Genomic DNA, 16736 nt, shown 5'->3' with positions numbered 1-16736 from the left:
TTGCAACCCCCCCGTGGGCACCGCTGCAGCCCCGCATGCACTTTTGCAACCCCTCATGGGCACCATTGCAGCCCCACGTGTCCCCTCGCTGCCCCGCGCATCCCGTTGCAGCCCCCCCTGCACCGCTGCAGCCCCACATGCCCCCTTGCCACCCTCACATGCGCCGCTGCAACCCCACGAGCACCGCTGCAGCCCCACATCCTCCCCTGCAGCCCCACATGCACTGCTGCAACCCCTCATGGGCACCGCTGCCGCCCCGCATGCACCACTGCAACCCTGCAAACACCATCGCAGCCCCACATCCTCCCTTGCAGCCCCACATGCACCATTGCAGCCCCCCAGGGGCACTGTTGTGGCCCCACATGCACTGTTGTGGCCCCACATGCACCACTGCAGCCCCACATGCACCACTGCAGCCCCCCAGGGGCACTGTTGTGGCCCCACATGCACTGTTGCAGCCCCCATGCACCACTGCAGCCCCCCAGGGGCACTGTTGTGGCCCCACATGCACTGTTGCAGCCCCACATGCACCACTGCAACCCCACAAACACAGTTGCAGCCCCACGCAGGGCCGTAAACCCCTGCACAGCACTGCAGCCCCACAGTGTCACCCCCACCCACGCGGGGACCACCGCAGCCCCCCCGCCCCCGGCCCCACGCAGTGACCCGCGGGCCCCTGCCCCACATCTCCCCATGGGCATCGTCCCCCTAGTCCCCTCCCGTCCCGGCACCACCAGGTTTGGGCTGAGCTGAGCTTTAATGATGGACGAGAAGCGCGTGGCGCGGCCCCGCACTGGCATCTCGGGTCACAGCCGTCACCGGCCAGGTCCCCCCCGGCAGTGGCCAGAGAGGACGGGGGGGGGGTACGGCCACCGGGACGGTGGGCAATAAGGCACCAGGCAGCGGCGAGGGGGTGGATTAAGGCACTGGGTTGGGGGAGAACCCCCCATGCCGGGGAGGGGGATTGATCCCTGTTAGAGGCAGCCCCATAGGGGCGGGAGGGAGCTGGAGGCACTTCATCCCCGTGGGGGGACACGGAGGGGAGGCAGCGGGGGCGCAGGGTGGCCGAGGCGGGACAGTGGGGCCCCCCCAGCCCCACAGCGCCCGCCGGGTTCCTCTTCACGCCGTTGGGTCACACCGGCGCCACGTAATTGCCGGGGAAAGTGCCGAATTTCTGCGTCCTCCTGGAGACACCTTGGGGTGGGGGGGAAGGCAAAGAGAGGGAGTGAGGGGCCGCGGTGGCATCCTGGCTGTCCCCGTCCCCACCCCGGTGGCCACGCACCCACGAACCAGCCGTCGTCGCACTGCTGCATGACGTCCACCCGGTCGCCCTCCAGCAGCTCCAGCTCGTCGGCGTTTTGGGGCCGATACTGGTATAACGCCCGGTACCTGCCGAGACACAGCGTGGCCAGTGCCCGCCACCCCGTCCCCCCCGTGGGGACACCGTGTCACTCCCGGCCCTACTTACGGGGTCCACCGGATTTCGGAGACGTTGTAGGACGGGGCGGGCTCGGGGCGGGTGCCGGTGGGTGTCCCCGGGGCTGCGTGCTGCAGTGGGGAGAGGATGGGAACAGCATTATGGGGCGGCCCCACATCCCCAGTGGGGCTGGGGGATGCCAAGGGGGTCTCTTACCTGCTCGGGGGGCCATGTTGGATGCCAGGGCTCCTGGGGATGGGCGGCCGCAGGGTGCGGGGGGCCGGCGGGGGCTGGCGAGGGGCTCGGGGCGCCGGCACGGGGCAGTTTTGGGGAGGGGGGGAAGGCAAAGCCAAGGTGGCGGGGTGAGGACGGGCACCCACCGGCCTCACTGGGACCCCGCTCCACCGGTCGGGGGGAGCCGGTGGAAAGCGGGGAGCCGCGGGGAGCGGGCGAGCGCTGGGGGGCCGGGGAGCCGGCGGGGGGCCGGGGGCTGGCGGGGGCGGGCGAGGGCGGGAAGTCCTCGGCCGTGGTTTTCACCCGCGGCTCCTTCAGCACCTGCACGTAGGTGGCGGGGAAGATGCCCTGACGGCTGGTGCCGGAGATGCGCCCCTCGTACCAGTTCTCGTCCACCCGCCGCACCAGGCAGACCCGCTCGCCCTGCGGAGGGGACGAGAGGAGGGGTTAGCATGGCGTGGCGCGGCACGGCACGGCACAGCATGGTATGGCACGGCACAGCATGGTATATCATGGCAAGGTACGTCATAGCATGGCACGGCATGGCGTTGCACGGCACGGCATGGCGTGTCATAGCATAGCATGGCATGGTATGGCACAGAATGACATGGTACAGCATGGCATAGCATGGCACAGCATGGCATGGCACATCACAGCAAGGTATATCATGGCATGACACGGCGTGGTATGGCATGGCATGGCACAGCGTTACATGACATGGCACGGCATGGCATGGTATGGCATGCCAAGGTATGTCATGGCATGGCACGGCACGGTGTGTCATGGCATGACATGGCACAGCATGGCATAGCATAGCCATGGCATGGCACAGCATTGCACGGCATGGCATGGCATGGCAGGGCACATCATGCCAAGGTATATCATTGCATAACATGGCACGATATGTCATGGCATGGCATGGTATGGCATGACATGGCACAGCATGGCACTGCATTGCACGGCATGGAACAGCACAGCATGTCATTGTATGCCATGGCAAAGTATGTCATGGCACGGCATGGCACAGTATGCCACGATATCGCATGGTATGGCATAGCATGACATGGCATGGTATGACATTGCATGGCACGGCGCGGCACGGCAAGGTTATCATGGCATGACACGGCATGGTATGTCATGGCATGGCACGGTATGGCTTGGCATGGCATAGCATGACATGGCACAGCATTGCATGGCATGGTATGTCATGGCATGGCACAGTATGGCACAGCACGGCGTGGTACGCCATGGCATGCCATGGCATGGTATGGTATGACATGACAAGGCATAGCACAGCATGGCAAGGCATGGCACGGCACGGCACAGCACGGCACGGCACGGCACGGCACGGTGGTACCTTGCGGAAGGAGAGCTCGACGGGCAGCTCCCCTCGGAAGTTGTAGAGCCCCAGGGCCTCGCCGTACTCCAGCACCTGGATGGTGGGCGCCTTGATGGGCTTGGGCACCTCCGTGGGGGGCAGGATCTGGGGTGGAGGGGTGACATGGGTGACAGTCAGCACCGGGAGTGGGGGGGGGGGGGGTGTGTCTCCAAAACCAGTCGCCCCCTTCTCCATCCCCCCGGCCTCACCTCCACGTAGTTGGAGGGGAAGATGCCCACGCGGCCGTGGTGCTCGCCCTCCAGCCAGTTCCTGTCCACCTCCTTGTGGATGTAGACGATGTCCCCCTTCTGCAGCGTCAGCTCCCTGCGGGCGGCAGCGCTCAGGGACACCCCTCGGGACACCCCCGGGGGACACCCACCCCTCCCCAGCCCGGCCGGCACGGCCACCCCGCATCCCGGGGCTCCTCCGGTCCCCATCGCCACTCCGGGGGACCGCGGGGGCACGGCGGGGACCCCCGGCAGCGCTGTCACTTACTTGGGTGACTCGGCTTGGAAATCAAACTTGAGGCGAGCGGCTTTCATCTGGGGAGGGAGAGGAGCGGTTACCGGGGGGGGACACCCTCCATCCCCGCCATCTCCGGTCCCATATGGGATGGGACCGTCGCGGCCTCACCTTCTTCTCCTCCCTCCTGACGACCTCCGCGGGGTCCCCCATGTCCGACAGGCTGGGGAGGGTCCCCGGCCTGAGGGTGTCTGCAAAGAGCAGGGTGGGGGGGTGTCACCGGGCGGTGGGGCTGGGGTGTATGGGGTGCCCCACGGCACAACTCGGGGTGGGGGGTGGTGCTCACCTCTGCCGGGGGCTGCACGGCTCCGCTCGCTGGCCAGCCCCAGGCCACCCCGCTCCATGCTGGGGCTGGCAGGCAGACGGTGGGTGCTGGGGGGGGCTCCGCAGCCGGCGGGGTGACAGGGGGCTCCTGGGGGGGTGAGAGCGGCTCAGGGCAGGGCTGAGCCCCACATCCAGCCCCACTGCAGAGCCCCCCCGCCCTCCCCGTCACCAGGACCCCACATCCCCTGGGACTGGGATGCCGGGGTCCCCCGTCCGCAGAGCCCCCCAGACCCCTGGAACAAGGATGCCGGGGTCCCCAACTGCAGAGCCCCCAGCACCCCGGGCCCCCTGGAACAAGGATGCTGGGGTCCCCCATCCGCAGAGCCCCCAGGACCCTGTGTCCCCTGGGACCACGACACTGGGACCCCCCGGCTGCAGAGCCCCCTGGACCCTGGGTCCCCTGGGACCGGGATGTCGGGGTCCCCCGGATGCAGAGCCCCCAGGATCCTGCCTCCCCTGGGGCTAGGATGGGGGGTCCCCCAGCTGCAGAGCCCCCAGCACGCCAGGGACCAGGGTGTTGGGGTCCCCTGGTTACAGATCCTCCCAGGACCCCTGGTCGCCTGGGACCGGGACACCAGGGTCCCCTGGCCACAAAGCCCCCAGGAGCCCAGATCCCTGGGATCAGGATCGGGGGTCCCCTGGCTGCGGATCCCCCAGGACCCTGGGTCCCCCGGGACTGGGACACTGGGATCCCCTGGCCACAGAGCCCCCAGGACCCTGTGCCCCCTGGAACAAGGATGCTGAGGTCCCCCATCCGCAGAGCCCCCAGGATCCTGCGTCCCCTGGGACCAAGATGGAGGGTCTCCCGGCTGCAGAGCCCCCAGGACCCCGGGTCCCATGGCTCTAGGATGCCGGTGTCCCCCGGCTGCAGAGGCCCCAGGACCCCAGGTCTCATAGGACCGGGACACTGGGGTCCCCCATCTGCAGAGCTCCCAGCACCTCGGGTCCCCTGGGACTGGGATGTCGGGGTCCCCCCCGGCCGCAGAGTCCCGTCCCCCCCCACACACCCCTCCCCGGGGTCCCGTCACGGTGGCAGCCAGGCGGGACGAGTCCAAAGTTTGCCGGCGTTGCCAACGGCACGTCCCTGCCGCCGCGGAGCAGGAAGCAGGGAGAAGGCGAGCGCCGGGAAGGGCCGCCTGGCTAATGGATAATCCACTCCCGGGGGGTGCTTCAAGAGCCCCAATTCACCCCTCCACCCTCCCCTCTCCGGCCGCCCCCAGCCCAGAAAAAGGGGGTCCAGGCCCCACGCACACCCCTTGGGGCCAGGGTGTGTGTGGGGGGGATGTTAGGGTAGGTCCTACGAAAAGTCGAGCACTTGTTTGTTTATTTTTCTCGCGCCGCCGGGGCAGGGCAAAGGGTAGGGGGATGCTTTCGGGGTGCCCACGCCACCCTCGGGGGGCACCCAGCGGTAGGGGTGTCCCCTCGGCGTGTGAGTGACGGCAGGGACATGGTGGGAACGGGGAGCTGACCCTTGCCCCCGCGTCCAGCCCCGTGCGGGGACGCCGTGTCCCGGACCCGGGACACGGCGTCCCCGCACGGGGCTGGACGCGGGGGCAAGGGTCAGCCCCCGGTTTGTCCCCGTCCCACCCACTGGGCAGCCATCCCGGCGCCGGGTCCCCCACCCATGGCGGGGGTGTGGTGGGGAAAATGCCATGGCGGGGGTGGGGTGGGGTGGGGGGCGCTCCGTGGGGGTCCACAGGGATCTCCACCCCACCGCCAGAGCCGGGACTCAGGAGGGACGATCCCTCCCACGGCGTGTTGCGGGTTGCGGGGTGGGTGGGGGGATTTGGGATGCGAATCACGGTGGGGGGGATTCTCCACCGTGAAGGGGGATGGAGAAAGTGGGATTTTTGCGGGGGTTCAGGCTGCGGGGAGCAGGGGGTTTTACTCACCGAGGCGCCGGGGAGGCCGGAGCAGGGGAAGGAGAGGTGGGAGCAGGCGCCGAGTTCTGCCGGAGAGGAACGGGGAAGGGGGTGGGAGAGAAAAATTAATCATCCGAGAGGCTGAGTCTCCTCCGCGGGAAGCCAGGGAGTCCAGCACCGAGCCAATAACCGCCGGATGGACGGACGGCACGGCGAGACAGGGTCCTAGAGTCCCACGGCCATGGCCATGGTCACGGTCACGGTCACAGCCAAGCCACGGGCCGTGGCCAAGCGCCACCGGCCGGCCGTGCGTGCCTCCGGTGCGTCCAGATGTGCACGCAGCCAGCCGCGTGTGCGCGCCCAACCCTGCCTGCATCCAGCCGTGCGCCTACGCAACCCTGGCTGCACCCAGATGTGCACAGACCCGGATACGCACGCATCCAGCTGTGCGTGTGCCCAAGCCTGCCTGCATCCGGCTGTGTGCACACACAGATGTGTGCATACCCAGCCCTGCCAGTACCCAGATGTGCACGTACACAGCCGCACCTGTGCCCAACCCTGCCGGCACCCAGATGTGCACGTACCCAGCTACACGTGTGCCCAGCCCTGCCTGCATCCAGATGTGCACGTACCCAGCTACACGTGTGCCCAGCCCTGCCTGCATCCAGATGTGCACGTACCCAGCTACACGTGTGCCCAGCCCTGCCTGCATCCAGCTGTGCGTGTGCCCGACCCTGCCAGCACCCAGATGTGCACGCATCCAGATGCGTGTGCCCAACCCTGCCGGCACCCAGATGTGCACGCACACAGCTACACGTGTGCCCAGCCCTGCCTGCATCCAGCTGTGCATGTGCCCGACCCTGCCGGCACCCAGATGTGCACGCATCCAGATGCGTGTGCCCGACCCTGCCGGCACCCAGATGTGCACGCACCCAGCTACATGTGTGCCCAGCCCTGCCTGCATCCAGCTGTGCATGTGCCCGACCCTGCCGGCACCCAGATGTGCACGCATCCATCCGTGCGTGTGCCAACCCTGCCTGCATCCAGATGTGCATGTGCCCGACCCTACCTGCACCCAGCTGTGCACGCATCCAAAAGTGTATGTACCCAACCACCCAACCCCACCTGCCTCCAGCTGTGCACGCACCCAGGTGTGCATGCATCCAGATGTCGGTGTACCCGACCATGCCTGCATCCAGATGTGCACATAGCCAGCCGTGCGTGTGCCCAGCCCTGCCTGCACCGAGCTGTGCACGCACCCAGATGTACGCATACCCAACCCTGCCCGCATCCAGCTGTGCACGCATCCTGCCACGCTCACATTCAAGCCTTGCACAGCTGGATGCACACGCCATCAGCCCCGTACGTCCCTTCAGTGCCCCCCAGCCCAGGGAGGGACGAGGGGCGGCAGGAGACACCCCCCTCCTGAGGCTGGCAGAGGCGGGCAGGCTGCGGGTCCCGGGCAGGGTGTGGGGGTCCCTGGCAGGGTGCAGGGGTCCCGGGCAGGGTGTGGCGTCCTGGGTAGGGTGCAGGGGGCCCTGGCACAGTGTGGGGGTCCCTGGCAGGGTGCAGGGGTCCCTGGCATGGTGCGGGGGTCCCTGGCACAGTACGGGGGTCCCTGCCAGGGTGCGGGGGTCCCTGCCAGGGTGCAGGTTCTGGGCATGGTGCAGGGGTCCTGGGCAGGGTGCGGAGTCCTGGGTAGGGTGCGGGGGTCCCTGGCAAAGTGTGGGGGTCCCTGGCAGGGTGCGGGGGTCCCGGGCAGGGTGTGGCGTCCTGGGTAGGGTGCAGGGGGCCCTGGCATGGTGTGGGGGTCCCTGGCACAGTGTGGGGGTCCCTGCCAGGGTGCGGGTTCTGGGCATGGTGTGGGGGTCCCTGGCAGGGTGCGGGGTCCTGGGTAGGGTGCGGGGGTCCCTGGCAAAGTGTGAGGGTCCCTGGCAGGGTGCGGGGTCCCTGGCAGGGTGCAGGTCCTGAGCACAGTGCAGGGGTCCCGGGCAGGGTGTGGCGTCCTGGGTAGGGTGCAGGGGGCCCTGGCATGGTGTGGGGGTCCCTGGCACAGTGCGGGGGTCCCTGGCATGGTGCGGGTTCTGGGCATGGTGCAGGGGTCCCGGGCAGGGTGCAGGGTCCTGGGTAGGGTGCAGGGGGCCCTGGCACAGTGTGGGGGTCCGTGGCAGGGTGCGGGTGTCCCTGGCATGGTGCAGGGGTCCCGGGCAGGGTGTGGGGGTCCCGGGCAGGGTGCGGGGTCCTGGGTAGGGTGCGGGGGTCGCTGGCAAAGTGTGGGGGTCCCAGGCAGGGTGCGGGGCTCCCGGGCAGGGTGTGGGGTCCTGGGTAGGGTGCAGGGGTCCCTAGCAGGGTGCGGGGGTCCCTGGCATGGTGTGGGGGTCCCTGGCAGGGTGCGGGGTCCTGGGTAGGGTGCGGGGTCCCTGCCACAGTGCGGGGTGCCTGGCATGGTGCAGGGGTGCCGGGCAGGGTGTGGGGTCCCAGCCATGGTGTGGGGGTCCCGGGCAGGGTGCGGGTACCTGGCAGGGGTGTTGGCGCGTCTCCATGGCCCTCATGTCCTTGTCCAGCTCCTCGCTGAGCTGCTCCAGCTCCTGCTCCAGCAGCACCTACACGGGCAGGATGAGGACGGGCCATCGCCCTTCATCCCAGCGGCAGGGGCACCGGGACCCCCGCTGCCACCCCCGGCCCCCCATCGGCAGCTTACCTCGATGGGCTGAGCCCACGCCGGCGGCACCGCTGCCGGGGGCTGGAAAAGGGCAGGGGGACAGTTTAGGTGTGCGCCCCCCAGCACCCCTCCGTGCCAGGGCTGCGCGGGTACCCGGGGGGTGCCTACCTGCCGCGGCTGCTCCAGCACCGAGGATTTGCCCGGTTCGTAGTCAAAAATGCTGCCGGGCTCCGCCGTGGCCCCGGCGTCGCCCCAGCTGGACCTGTGGGGAGCCGGGAGGAGCTCAGCCCCAGCAGCCCCCCGCTCTGCGGGCACCCCACGGGGACGGGGCCACCCCCCGCTGCCACACTCACCAGTCCAGCCCGTTGGGCAAACTGGGGGGCACAGCCGGTGCCAGCCCTTTCCTCTGCAGCTCTGGGGGGGACGGAGGCACCGCGGTGGGCGAGGGGGCCGTGGGTGGGCGATGGTTGTCCCAGTCCGGCTCTGCGGGGACGCAGGAGGAGGTGAGCGCGTGCCGGTGCCACCCCGTGCCATGCCGTGCCGCGGCACCGGGACTCACCCGGCAGCTTGCGGTGGATCTGCCGGAACATGCTGCGGTACCAGTCGCGAGGCCGGTCAACGCTCTGCGGGGACATGGCGGGGCCATGAGGGGGGTGATGATGGCGATGGTGATGGTGGTGGTGTTGGGGGGGAAACCCCAGCCCCGTGCCCCCCCAGCTCACCGAGCGGGAGGCGATGGGCATCCCTGTCTCGTCCACCGGCCCGATGCCGTCGTACTTCACCCAGCGCCTCTCCCGCCGCTTGCTGTCCTTGGTCCAGGTGGCCGACCAGCCCGGTGGCCGGGGACCCGCGTGGGTGGCCCCGGGGCCCAGCATGGGGCCGGCGGGTGCCGGGGTGCTGGGTGCCTTCGCCTCCTTGGCCGGCCACGTCTGGTACCACGCGTTCACTGGGGACGAGGAGGACGACGGTGAGCCTCTGCCCTCTGCCCAGCATCACTCGGGGAAGCCCATGGGGATGCCCCCCCGGGGATGCCCCCCTCAAGGGATGCTCGGGGCGGGTACCTGAGCTCCTGGGGGCTGCCCGCCCGCGCTCGGCCGCGCCAGGGCTCTCCGCGTCGTGGAAGTCGAAATTCAGCGTGTTGGAGCCGCGGTGGCGGATGACGGGCACCTGCGGCACAAGGAGGGGGCTGGCGCCGGGGGGGTGGCAAAGGCATGGAGGCGGAATGGCTCCCTCAACGCCCCCCCTGGGCATGCAGCAGACCCCGGCCACACTCACCCGCCTCACTGTGCGCTGCAGGGGCACCCACAGCGGTGGGTGGAATGGGGGGACATCCTCCGTGCCCAGGGCCCGGCCGGCGTCGGGGGGCAGGAGCCGGCCCGCCATGGCCAGGGGGGGCCGGGACGGTGCCCCGGGGCTGCCCGTGCCCTGCGGGGGAAAGCGACTGCGCTCACGGCGGGTCCCTTTCCCTCCCCTCCATCTCCTGGGTGCTCCCCTCCGGTGGCTTCGTCTCACCGGGCTTTGCCGGAGGGTTGGGGGGCTCCGGGGGAGCCCCATCCCATCCCCACCTCCGGGGTCATTCACAGGCGCAGGGGACACCGTGGCGGGGTGACAACCGCGGTAGCACCCTCCCCAGCTCAGGGAGCAGCGCGGTGCGGGGGGAAGCGGCTTTTCCTGGCCAGAAACAGCCCTGGAACGACTCCTCCATGAGTTCTCCATGTGGCCCCAGCCCCAGACCACCCGGCCCCCCTTCCCTGCATAGACGGATCCACCATCCTCGGGGATTCTGGGGGAGAAAACACCCCGGAGCAGGATCCATCACTCCCTGGGATTATTGGGGAGAAAACACTCTGAAGAGGGACCCATCACCCCCTGGAATTTTTTGGGGAGAAAACACTCCGTAGCGGGATCCGCCACCCCCTGGGATTTTGGGGGAGAAAACACCCCGGAGCGGGATCCGTCACCCCCTGGGATTTTGGGGAAGAAAACACCCCGGAGCGAGGCAGGGTGATGGCCGAGCCACCCGCCCATCATTCCGGCATCCCGGCGTGGCATGGCGGGATGCAGGCGGCGCCCGGGCACATGGCGGCGGCGGCGTGGGGCAGTGCCAGCGCCGGGAGAGCTGCCAGGGCCCAGGAAGACCGAGAGGCAGAAGTTATTTCCCCGCCCTGCAGCGCAAACAGGGAAGGGAGAGGGAGAGGAGGGAGAGGAGGGAGCGGAGAGGCATCGGGAACGCGGCACCACCCCGCCATGACTCACCCCGGGGCCACGGCGCAGGGCGGGGGGCAACTTGAGGGGGGGGACGGGACCCCCGTAACGGCTCCCGACACCGTGGCGGGGAGACGGGGGGCTGCATCGGCACGGGATGGATGGCTCCGGAGCGGGGAGGGAGGGGTGGCGAAGGCAGCCCCGGGAACTTTCGGGGGACACCCGTGTCCTTGCTGGTCCCCCGGCATCTCCATCCCCATCTCAGTCGCGGATGCCGTGGGGGACCCCAGCACGGCGCAGACCCCTCCTCAAAGAGGGCAGCCGGGGGGCTGCTAGCCCAGCACGGTGCCCTGCGTGCCCTGGGGACCCCCCCGGCTCCTCCCTCCCACCGGTCTGCAGCCAGCAGGGCTGTAATTAATGGTTATTAGTCCCGTGGGGAAACTGAGGCCCCGGGAACGACTCGCCCCGGGGCACAGAAAGTGGGGTGCAGGCTCCCACCCCCCCCCACGGCTCAGCCCCCCCCAGGGCACCCCTGCCCACTGCCACCCCGTCCCCAGCACGGTGCCGTGCCACCGTGGGAATGGGCCCCATCCCGCTCCCGCGGTTTGTCCCCCAAAGCCTGGCCCTGGGGGGCAGGACCCCGTGGGTCACCCCCACCTTGCCGGCCACCCCCCCCCACCCCCAACCCCGGGCCAGCTCTTACCTCCTGGGCGATGCCGGCCGGGGGCCAAGCGCTGGGTCCAGGGGGTGGCCGGGGGCTCGGGGAGCCCCCGCGAGGAGCGGGATGGAGCCGGGAGCAGCGGGGAAGAAAAACGCCCGGCGCAAACTTTGCCGGGGGAAGGCGAGCGGGGGCCTCAACGCGTCCTGGGCGGCCGGCGGCCAAAACCCCCCCGACAGCATCCCCCGGGGTGCAGGGGTGGGGGTCAGCAGGCACCGTCCTCCCCGGCGGTGGGGACCCGCCTGCCCCCCTGGGGTGCGCTCATGTCCCCCCCCACCAAGCGCTCCCCGCTCTGGAGCGGGGCCGGCCCATTCAGAGTTTCCAGTGACATTTCCAGGGCCGGGATCCAGGGAGAGGAGCCAAGAGGCTGAACTCATCCCACGCCCCGCGCGCGCCTTCCCGGCCCCCCGCTTACGAAACGGGGCCAAGCCCGGCCTCGCCGGCCCCCCGCCGGCATGGAGCCGGGAGCTTGGAGGGGGGATTTTTTGGGGGGAGATGAAACGGGGAGCGGGGCTCCACGCTCCCACAGCCCCCCGAGCCCTGGAGCTGGGGGGACGTAGTGAAAGCGAAGCAAGCAAAGCCCCCATCCCTTTTGCCACCTGCTTTTCCACGGGTGACACTTCGTCCCCTGTGTCCCCCAGGGGTCTGGGCGTTGGGGACCCCCATTTAACCCCTCCCTGAGGGTGCCCCGTTAACCCACCTCATCCCCTCCGTCAGCACTCCGGGTGCCGGCCTCCGCTCCGGGTCCCTTCCTGCTCGTTGTTCCCCCAAAACTGCTGACAGCCCCAAAACGGGGCAGCCCCAGCCCTTCCTCTGTCCCACGCGCTCCCGCGTGAGCTCCGTCCCCACGGGAGGACGGCGGCTTTGCTGCCAACCACCGCCCGCCACCCACCCCTCGGTCCCCACCGAGCCACCCATTGATGGGGACGACGGGGTTGATGGGGACAACGGGGTTGACGGCGCCGTCGTCGTCACGATGCTGCACCCAGGGGACAAAGGGGACGGGAGCAGGCTCCCTGCTGTCATAGCGCCGGAGGACACGGCTCCTCGTCCCAACAGGCGCCGGGACGGGGCGGCTCCTCCCGTGCAAACCGGGGACACCGCAGGGAGGAAACAGGTTGGGGACAGGAGCCGGGGAAACTCGGGGACACAAGGGCAGAGGGGACAGCAGGGCTGGGGACAACAGGGAAGGGGTTAAACCCTGCGAGACCCCATCCCTGCCAGCCAGGGGGGCGACAGTCCCCTCCAGCCCTCCGAGTGACATCTCTGGAGGTCACAGCTCCCCATGGCAATGCCCTCCCGTGGGCTGCGGGGTCCCGGCCACCCCACTCCGCCGCTGCCCACCCCAGGGGGATGTCGGCTCCCCCCGGCAGGGACCGGACTCACCTCCGTGGCCCCGTGCACCGTCCCGATGGCTAGCAGCCTCCCGGGGCCGGCCGGGCCTCCCAGCACCAGCCTCCGCTCGCAGATAAATATTTAACGTGCAGCTCGGGACGGGATTAACAAAGGGCGAGTGTTTCCTGTTTGCTCAGCGCGGCGATGCCAGCCGGGAACGCGGGGCCCGGCAGGACGATGCTGTCACCCTCCGGGCTGTCGTGGGCAGACGCCGGAGCCCTGGCACGGCCCCGTGCCCACGGAGAGGGTCGGGGAGCCCCAGGGATGGGCAGCGATGTGGGGTGCTGGTGGGTCCCTGTCGTTTGGTGGAAACACCCAGGAAAAGGGTGGGAAAGCCGGAGCATCGCTTCCCCGGTCGCACCCTGGTGGCTTCCGTCAGCTGGGGACACGGCTGTCACAGGGCGGCCACGGGGAGCCGGAGCCGGCAAAGGGATTGCACGTGGCGAGCTGAACTCGACGGCGAGATGCTGGCACGAGAAGGCAAGGGAGAAGCCAGATGCGGTGGCCACAGCTGGCAGCCAGGTCACCCCGGCTCCAGGTGATGCCGGAGCCGGGGACCGCTGCAGGAGCCACCTCCTGCTCTGCCCGGGTTTCCCTGGGGGCAACCAGGTGGCTAGCAGAGCGGGATGGAGCCTGGCCACCACCAAAGCCCTGCGAGTCCACGATAGCCCAGGGAGAGGGGTGAGGAAGGCAGGCGGGGGGGGCAAAAATGAATGGGTAAATAAATACCCTCCTCTTCCTCCCGGCAGCAGGGAGGCGGCGGGAGGAGGGGTATTTACCCAGCCGGGAGGATGGAAAGGTGAGAGGGGAAGGAGCGCGGAGGAGAGTTCTCCAACAAAAGCGCCCGGGAGCGGCTCCGCAAGTGCCGACGTGCCGGGGAGGTTGGGAGACGCCATCCGGGCGCTGCCCCTAAAAAAAACCCCTTTCATCCGTCCTTCCCGAAAGCCAGGGAGCATCCGAGGGGGTCCTTTCCCTTTACCCCCCGAAAAAGAAACCACAGCGGAGCCGAGCGACTGCGTCAATTTTTAACTTTTTTTTTTTTCCGTTTTTTTTTTTTCTCCTTAAAGATGACTTTCCGATTTACATTAAGACAGTTCTAACAAATTCATTCCTTGTTCACCAAAAAAAAAAAAAAAAAAAGAAGAAATTATATTAAATAATTTCTGCCAATAAATAACATTTTCACCATTTTTTTTTTCCTTTAAACAGAACTAAAAAAAAAAAATAAAGAAAAAAAAATAATAATAAAAGGAGGCAGTCTCCAGGCAACGGGCGTGTGATCCTTCAGCATCAAGAACCCTAAAATTCACCATCACTGCACCCAGCACGCGTCCCGTGGGGGATCAGGTCCTCCCTGGCAGAGGCCACTCGGCCTCTACGTGTCCCTGTCACCGCACCAAGCCGGGTGGCATCCGTGCCCAGGCAACCGCGAGAGGCTCCCAGGGCTGGCACGGCCAGCAAAGAGGTTCTCCCAAACGCCAAAAAAAAAACCCGAAGAAAATAAAGAAAATTTAAAATAAAATAAAATAAAATAAAATAATAAAAAAACAAAAACAAAACAACACAAACAACAACCCAAAAAGCTTGAACTCAACCCACCACCCGACCCCCATTGCTGACTCCCCTCCTTGTTACATGCACCTTGCTATAACATGCAAAAAAATAAACCCAGGCTGCGGAGGAGGCGGCTGGGCTTTCCCCGGGGCTGGTCGTGCTCCTTTGGCTTCCATTCCCGGAGTTTTGGTTGCCAAAGTCCGGGTGGGCAACCGGGGAGGGAAAGGGACGGGAGCTGTGAGATGAGGGGGCCGGAGACGTGCCTAGCTCCGAGGCGCTGGCTTTGCAGGGATTAGAGGAGGAGGGGAGGGAAGAGGGGAAAAATTTGCCTGTTTCTGGGAATTTTTTTGGTTTTGCCGCGGTGGGGATCGGGGCAGGGCGCTCTGCCGGGGACCTCGCTGGCCTCTGCTCCGAGGTCTTCATCACCTTCCTCCCCAAAAAGCTGGGGAAGAGGGGATGGGGTCGCCCGGCTCGGTGTTGGGAAAATGCTCTGCTTTCCCCGGGGGCGGGGGTGCCAGCACGGAGAGGGTTACGCGGCCGAGCGTTAATCAATCGAGGGGGTTAATTAGCACCCACGCACCCCAGCGCTGCTGCTCCTCACCCCATCCTATCAAGGGAAAAGGGGGGGGGGGGGGACCAGCGCCGGCGTTGCTACAGCAACGGATGCAGCATGGCATCGGATGCAGTATGGCATCCATACGTGCTGCCCTACGGCTCCTGGGCACGGCTCAGGGAGGGGGGACACCAACATCCAGCCATCAACCGCCTTCCCTGACAGGCGGCAGCGGGGGGCGGCAGCTCCCCCCCCCCCGCCCCAGCCCCGGGCCGGGATGCTGGGAAACTGCGGCCCCACCAGCCTCAGGGATGCTTCCAGCAACACCCAGTTCCAGGACTGGGGGTCCCAGCACCTCGCAACGCCATCAGCCCCCCCCCTTCCCCGCTTTGCCAGGGCAGCAAACCACAAAGCCAAATAGGTTTTTTTTTGGGGGGGGGGAGACTGGCGATGCCAGAGCAGGAGAAGAAGGTTGGGGGGTGACAAACCATGAGCAAAGCAAATCCCCCTCCGCAAACGGTCGGTCCCTGCTGAAACCCCGATGCGCGGGGGTGCCAGGCTCGGGGTACGAGCATCATGCCCCCCCTCCCGCCCCCCCGCCAGCCCCAACCACGGCACCCGTTCCCAAAGCTCCCCGATTGAAACTGCTGCTTGGGCGAGATCCCAGCCTGGGTCAGAACAACATGCCCCATCATGCACGGGCAGCACCTTTGCACGGTTTGCGCTCTCAGAGGAAGATACCACACATCGGCTCACTGTTATTTCAAGAAAGGATGCCGTTTAAAAAAAAAAAAACAAAACCAAAAAAATCCCCAAAACAAACAAACAAAAAACCCCAAAAAACAAACAAACAAGAAGAAGAAGAAATACTCACAGACAAAGGCAATTGGCCCCCACGCCTCGGATGGGGTTAAGAGAAGCTCAGTCAAAACATCTCGCACTTTTTTTTTTTTGCAAAGCAGTGGGCGTGTAAAAAAGGGGGGGGGGGGGGAAGAAAAAAGAAGAAAAAAAAAGTGGAGGCATGCGACTCGAAAAGTCTCTTGTGAAAACCCAGTGGTCTGCTCACAGATATGGTTTCCTAAATAGCTGGCATGAAATTCAGTGACGTATGATTATAAGACAATTTTGAAAGCTTCCCGCAAAGTTGCTGTTTTCCTCTGTCGCTGGAATGGCAGCTCCGGGCCGGAGCACAAAGGGAAGACAGCAAGATCCCGAGAAGGGGTTGGCAAATATCCCTTATTAGAGGCTAAACCCGCTCACCTGCTGCCCCTGCTTGGAGAAAGCACAATAGAGAGTTTGGCTGGAAAAAAAGAAGTGAAAGCTGGCAAAGGATGTGCTTCCGAAAGCTGCTGCTTTGACTCCGGGCAATGGCAGGCAGGGGAGGACGTGGCTCAAGCGACACGCAGGGAAGGGAAACGACCAAACGAAAAATCTTGCAAAACACTTTTTCAACACTCGCTTCAGGTCAGAGTTTAAGGGAAAGACCGAGGCTCTGCTTAAAACAGATCCAAGCTCCAAAACCTTCACCACCGCGTCCCTCTGGAAACCCTCCTGCTCACCAGGAGCTCCCCCTTCCCTCTCCAGCTCTCCACAAACACCCTGCCAAAATTTCTGCCCAGATCCACTTGGTTCTTCTACCTGCCATAAAACCACCCTCCCTCCCCTGCAGCCGAGGGGGGGGATGCGCTTCCCAACCCGGGGGGGCTTTTTAGCAAAGCCACCAAGCCACATCTCTACGGAAACCAGCAGCGCCGCCACCCGTCCTTCCCCAAATCTTCATCACGAGCTGGCAGACCCCCCCTCCAACCGCTGGGAAAGGCTGACGTGCCCGTGGCTCCTTCGGAGTCAGGAGGAACAGTCGCTGGCTAGCAAGGTCACCAGCATTGGGGTAAGCCCCAGGAGGTGGAAGACC

General features: G+C 66.5%; 1 protein-coding gene across 1 annotated transcript; it reads right to left on the bottom strand.

The window, feature by feature from the left end:
• Nucleotides 1–747: 747 nt before the first annotated feature.
• SORBS3 (sorbin and SH3 domain containing 3) lies at nt 748–11953 on the bottom strand. The gene is given in 22 exon segments (XM_054225021.1): nt 748–1194; nt 1283–1389; nt 1469–1548; nt 1634–2074; nt 3009–3134; nt 3239–3353; nt 3525–3571; nt 3663–3742; nt 3838–3931; nt 3933–3963; nt 5768–5823; nt 8254–8340; nt 8439–8480; nt 8568–8661; nt 8753–8882; nt 8959–9022; nt 9122–9345; nt 9461–9566; nt 9675–9824; nt 11308–11444; nt 11447–11600; nt 11602–11953. Coding segments are annotated over 22 exon segments (2460 nt in total). The 5' UTR covers nt 11635–11953; the 3' UTR covers nt 748–1132.
• Between the last annotated feature and the right edge of the window lie 4783 nt (nt 11954–16736).

The sequence above is a fragment of the Rissa tridactyla genome, chromosome 20, assembly GCF_028500815.1.
Source record: "Rissa tridactyla isolate bRisTri1 chromosome 20, bRisTri1.patW.cur.20221130, whole genome shotgun sequence".
NCBI classification, from domain to species: domain Eukaryota; kingdom Metazoa; phylum Chordata; class Aves; order Charadriiformes; family Laridae; genus Rissa; species Rissa tridactyla.
The sequence above is the reverse complement of the archived record's forward strand: the minus strand, read 5'-3'. Positions and strand labels throughout refer to the sequence as shown.